The following is a 6000-nucleotide window of genomic DNA, read 5'->3' on the forward strand; positions in this document are numbered from 1 at the left end:
AACTTATTTTGCAGCTTATAGGATAAGCACTTAACATATAAGTGCTTATGAATATGCTATTTCTATAACACAAAAAATAAAATAAAGTCAAACTGTTTGTGTATAATCTATAAGTTGTTTTCGTAAGCTATGGAGAACATATGAAAATAAGCGGAAAACAGCATAAGAAGTCATAAGCTTCTTTAATAAGCTCTCCCGAATAGTGTCACAAGTGTTTGTCAGTAGATAAGCTCAAATAAGTCCATCCAAATTCCAAACAGACCCATATTATTTTGGATTTTGGTAAAAGTTCTTTTAGAATTATGATTTACTTCTGCAGTAGGCTTTTGTCGTCTGTGCATTGCTGTAGATGCCTCTCTTTTTATTGTCATATGATTGTTCTCAAAATTTCAGTAGGTACTAAAGTGAGGTTTTGGGAGTGTTCCTATCCATTATTGAGTAGTAATGTTTTGGATAAATCAGAAGATTACTGAATAGATGGCCAACCCTATGTGTTAATAGTTAATACCATTCATTGATTTCAATTTGAATATGATTTTTTCTCCCAATGTTTTATTAATAGAAAGTTTTCATTTTATAAAGTTGCAATTTCATGTTCAAGTCCTTTTTTTTTTTCAGGTACTGTTTAGATGGACCTGTGATTTTTACTGATGATGTTATATGGTTTTGTGAGGATTGTGAACCAAATCCAGTAGTATCATATTCACTTGATCAATCAACGCTTCTCTCATCTAAAAAGACTACCTCTTCAAATTTGGCCAACAGTGCAATCCTATCCCAGAGAAAACTGGATTATTGTGTAAAGAGATTGAAGAAAAGCGAACAACAGAATAAAAAGAAGAATGAAGAGAAGCAGAAGAAAGGAAAAGTTAACTCTGTCTTAGTTGCGGAATCAAAGGTCCTTTTATCTGACAGTCGCTGCTCACCCGAGCTTGAGCATCCTCAATGTAATATCAGCCATGAACAAGAAAATAAATCTAAAAATGATTGTCGACCAGTTCCAACAGATGCAGAAAACTCCAATATGGGTCCTAAATCTGTTCAAATCTCTCAAGTACCTGCCACCGATGATTTAATAAAATTAGATATTCCTATTGATGCACAGCCTATTTCAGATCCAATCTGGAGGTATGAATTTTGTTTTGCCACGTTCGTTTGAAAATCAACAAACTTCTATAGCTTAATGGTTAATGTCACCGAAGTTGAATTTTCTGTTTAACAGGGGAGATTTGCTCTTCTGCAATAAAACTATTGGACTTCTGGCCCATTTGTCCAATTTAGCATCCCCCAAAGTTCGGGAGGAGACAGAACTTTTCCCAGAAGTGCTTTCCGCCGATTTGCCTCCCAGATCTGAGGTGTGGCCTAATAGCTTCAAGAAGGAAGGACCAACTGATAAGAGTATTGCTCTTTATTTCTTTCCCAAGGATAAAAGGTAATTTCTCATACATGTTTTACATCATGTTAATGTGATCTTTCTTTAATTTGATATATTTATATAATATTTCCCCTACAGATTGTCTATAAAGGCCTTTGACACGCTGGTTGATGATATCATTCGCACTGAAGCTGCCATAAGAGTTGTGACTGAAAATGCTATGCTTTTAATGTTTCCTTCCACCTTGCTTCCAATACAACATCAGAGTGAGCTTCATCTCTTCTAATTCTTCAGTTGAACATTTTAGTCAAATTATTTATACATCTTAAGATTACATTTTAATTTTACTATCCTTTGGACAGAATTTCAAACCAAGTATTACTTGTGGGGTGTCTTCAAAAAAAAGCAAACTTCAAAAGAGAAATGATGCGACAAATGCTTTCATGAAAAATTAGTAACAATAGAGCTTCATGTTCAAGGGTTCTATAAACTTTATGTTCAACCTCTGTCTGGACTCCAACCTATACCAACTGAAAGTGATTTTATTGTATCCCCAATATATAAATACAAGTTCGGCCTTCCTCTTTTCGTTGTCACTGAAAATGTGCAATTATTTTCTGTCGGTTTGTTTCAAAGGTTGGCAAATTTACCCATAAGTAATGATTTAGCTAATTATGCTTCACCGTATATTTTTGAAAATTGCGTTAGAATCGGACAGCGATCTGGAGGAAAGGAATTTAAGATTGTCTTTGATATTAAGGTTGTTGAGATGGATTTGGCAGATTCGCATGATTGCGGTGAATATCGTAGACGTGGTTTTGTTTGATTGGTATTAATGATTAAATATTGACGATTATCTTATTGTATTACTACCTTTTTAGGTCGTGCAACTGTAGTAGTTATGATTTATTATTAATGATTTGTATTAGTACTTTTTCAAGTTTGGATAGGATTTTATAGCTAAGTGATCCAAAAAAAGGCGACCCCCAAAAAGAACCTAAAGGATATACCAATATGTTGGGCATGATATGTATGATTATGTACAAGACCTCCACTCAAGAGAAGTACAAGTTATGATATACTCTGTTGATGATTAATCTCATCTTTATGCCTTTGTTATGAAATCTGACATAGGGCCATTGTGTTTGTTAACTTATAATTAGTTGGTCTTATTTGAAAGTTTATTTATTTATGGTTATGCATAATGTGTCTGTAACAACTATGAATTTTTAATGATTTCTAACAAAAATTAATCATTCTTACTACCGGTCGAATAAGCGTGTTGAAATTCATTAACTAACTAGTATTGTTAATTAATCCCGTGCATCGGCACGGTAACAAATTACACTAATGTATAACAACCGGCAAGTGATAACAAACAGGAAGGAACAATTATAAAAACTGATAACAAAACGGTAACCCAACACGGAATAGTAGTTACACACATTACCTACAAGATTGCATCCAGAGAACTCTCCGATAAGATAATCCCTTTCATTGCCAAAGGTGACCAGGTGTAAACTTAAATTCAGCACAACATATTAGTTGTTACACTCCTATCTGGTGTTGACGTAGCCTTCGTAATTGTTACCGCTTAACCTTATAGACATTGATTGAACAGAACTGGCTGCAGGAAATTCTCCATCTTCAGCCAGGTTAGGACAAGATCTTATATTTTGTCCAACTTGGGAGCATCCGCCACATGTTCATGGATGCCTGCTTCTCCCAGTTGTAGTGTTGTTGGAACTGGGTCCACCGCCTTTGCTTCTTGCACAGGAAGGGTTCAATATGTTATCAACTTCGACCGGACCATTTAAATTCACAGGACCGTTATCACCAACGTACTTCGATTTAAGCCTCGTGATTTCATTGGTTAGATAATCCAGATAGTTTTTATAATCATCAACATCCTTGTAAGCCAAATCGGAAACTTCCTTGCTAAGATGCACCAAATTGGCATGTCTCGCAACCAAATGTGAATCCCAGTAATGTGAACCATCGTTAACATTACCACGAATTGAGTCCTTTGCAAATTTAGACCATCGATTCAACACAAGATTAGTCGGGAATTCAACAGTATCAAGATATACCATAATTGCCACGATGTGTTCACAAGGAATTCCAATTGATTCCATTCTAAGACAAGAACATTTAAATTCATTGTTTGATGGACTGTGAGATACACGGCAAACATGTCCTTCGTCTTGATACTTCGTCACAGAATAACTTGAAAAGGATGCCATCTCTTGAGTGTCACATAATGATATCAGGGAAACCTTTTTTAGTACAGAACGTACCAAGCAGAAAATCTCATGTGTGAATTGTTTTGATGCAGACCTCTCGAGTGACCTTAGAGGGGTCTGCAAGACAGCATTTCCATATTGTGAATGAAAATCCGCCTCCACCTCCTTGAAGCGAAAATAACATACACATCTATTAAACTGCTTCACAAAATCAGTCATATTCATTTTTGAGTGGACAAACTGACCCATGTGACTGTGAAATGCTTCACACCGCGACGTCGTTCGTATTCCTGCAAAAAAATGCCCCCTAATATGGGCTGTTGACCACATCTTCTTTTTCTGGTACAATTCTTTGATCCAACTGTTGTCTTGAAGCCCAAACTTATCTATCATTTCATTCCACAGTTTCTCAAATTTCCAAACATCGTTATCGCCAAGCATGCATTTTTTCAAGTATGGAATGAACTCTAGGTTACCAATGTTAGACATGGCATTTCGAAGAAGATGCCAAGCACATAACCTATGATAACTATTAGGACATACTCTCCTTATTGCATTCCTCATAGCTACATCACCGTCTGTTATTACAGAAACAGGGGCCTTGCCTTTCATCGCAAGCAAAAATTGCTCCAACAACCACACATATGTGCCTTCAACCTCATTAGAAACTACAGCAGTGGCAAAGATAATTGTCTGATTATGGTGGTTGACACCGGAAAATACAACAAACGAGCACCTGTATTTATTTTTGTTATATGTAGCATCGAATGCCAACACATCACCAAAAACCTCATAATTCTTTTGGCTTTCTCCATCACACCAAAATAAGCTTTGCAACCTACCACAAGCATCGACCGTGTGTGCAACGAACATCAATGGATCTTTAGTCCTAAGACCTAGAAGGTACTTAACAACACCTTTAGCATCAGAAGACGTTTCTTTTCTTTGTCTTTGAATTTGATTGTGCAAATCCTTCTTCAAAAACCCTACCTTATCATACCCTCCCGCAGCATTGGCAAACGCACCGATCATTTGAGCAACCTTTATCCCAGCTTGACCATAGTTCTTAATTTGAATCTGATCTGATTTTGTAAGTTTCCTATGTGCTGCCAATAGCCCACAGTGCTTCTCCGTCAACATATAATGATTGTGCTCAAAACTGAAAATAGTAATGTACCAGAGACCCGAAATTATATCAATATGCACTCGAAGTCTTGCACTGCAACCACACCTGGTTTCGTGTTTCGGACCACGCTTGCGCGTCACTTCAGTTAAATCGCGACGGTCTTTCCTGTAGCCTTCTAGGTTACAAACGAATGTTTTTTGAACAAGAACTCCATCTTTATTTCTAACATCTTGCCCTTTGCAAACAGCAAAACCGTTCATCTTTGCAAACCAACAGTAAAATTTGTATGCAACTTCCAAATTACCAAATCGCAACTTAGAAACGTCTTCATTGTGCAAGTTAAACATATCAATCTTTACAACATCCTCCTCACCATCAATTATGACTAATTGCTCTGCATTTTCATCCAAATGTGTCCACTCATTGTCGGTATCTGAATTTTCATCCAAATCGTTGGCAACCGTGTTCCCACTTTCATCCAAATGTTCCCACTCATTGTCGGTATCAGAATAACTTTCATCACCGTCAAGTTCACCCCCCAAGCTTTCATCATCTTCCTCATAATCATTATAATCATTATAATCATGATCTGCAGAGTGACCAACATTGTCATCTTCTGCATCAAACCCAATGTCATTGTCTCCAATATTATCCTCATCACCTCTACAATGTTCTCTATAAGAAGGATTCTCTTGTGTTAACTCGTTCAATGCTTGCTAAAAAATAAATAAATGACTACATCAATATAAAATACAACAAATATATACTATCGGTTAAAAGCACAAATACATGCTAGCACTTACAAAGTAAGCATCCATTACTTCATTGCGCGCTGAACTGACACCAGCAACACCACCGTCGACGGCACCACGAACTTCGCCACTAACAGCACCATCAGCGTCACCAACGACTTCACCACGAACTTCGCCACTAACAGCACCATCAGCGTCACCAACGACCTCACCACAAACTTGGTTATTCATTGTTCTGCGGTCGATCTTCAACGAACGATTGCAATTGCAAGTTTCAGTGAGAATTGTTGCTAATTTTTCATGTTATTTTTGGAAAGGTAAAGTTGAGATTGATGTCAAATACCGACATTAACCCTGTAATAGTGTAACTATTATTAAATTTACAAAAACATGCGGTGATGGAATATTCCCGAAATATCCGGTTTTTTTTGCATGCGCACCGTGCGCGGCCTATCAAGGGTGCGCACCGTAGACGGAGCCCTTAATAAGTATATTGTCTCCTAT

The 6000-nt window shown here is 37.0% G+C and overlaps 2 protein-coding genes across 2 annotated transcripts; one reads left to right on the plus strand and one right to left on the minus strand.

Annotated features, from left to right (window-relative positions):
* Positions 1–1024: 1024 nt before the first annotated feature.
* LOC123900970 lies at positions 1025–1802 on the plus strand. Its single transcript, XM_045951557.1, has 4 exons — positions 1025–1128; positions 1223–1432; positions 1514–1641; positions 1738–1802. The coding sequence occupies exons 1-4, from the start codon at positions 1025–1027 to the stop codon at positions 1800–1802; spliced, it is 507 nt and encodes a 168-aa protein (XP_045807513.1).
* Positions 1803–3081: 1279 nt separating this feature from the next.
* On the minus strand, positions 3082–5727 carry LOC123900971 (protein FAR1-RELATED SEQUENCE 5-like). Its single transcript, XM_045951559.1, has 2 exons — positions 5548–5727; positions 3082–5460 (listed from the first exon to the last, which is right to left on the minus strand). The coding sequence occupies exons 1-2, from the start codon at positions 5725–5727 to the stop codon at positions 3082–3084; spliced, it is 2559 nt and encodes an 852-aa protein (XP_045807515.1).
* Positions 5728–6000: the final 273 nt, after the last annotated feature.

Source organism: Trifolium pratense, unplaced genomic scaffold, assembly GCF_020283565.1.
Source record: "Trifolium pratense cultivar HEN17-A07 unplaced genomic scaffold, ARS_RC_1.1 scaffold_139, whole genome shotgun sequence".
NCBI classification, from domain to species: Eukaryota; Viridiplantae; Streptophyta; class Magnoliopsida; order Fabales; family Fabaceae; genus Trifolium; species Trifolium pratense.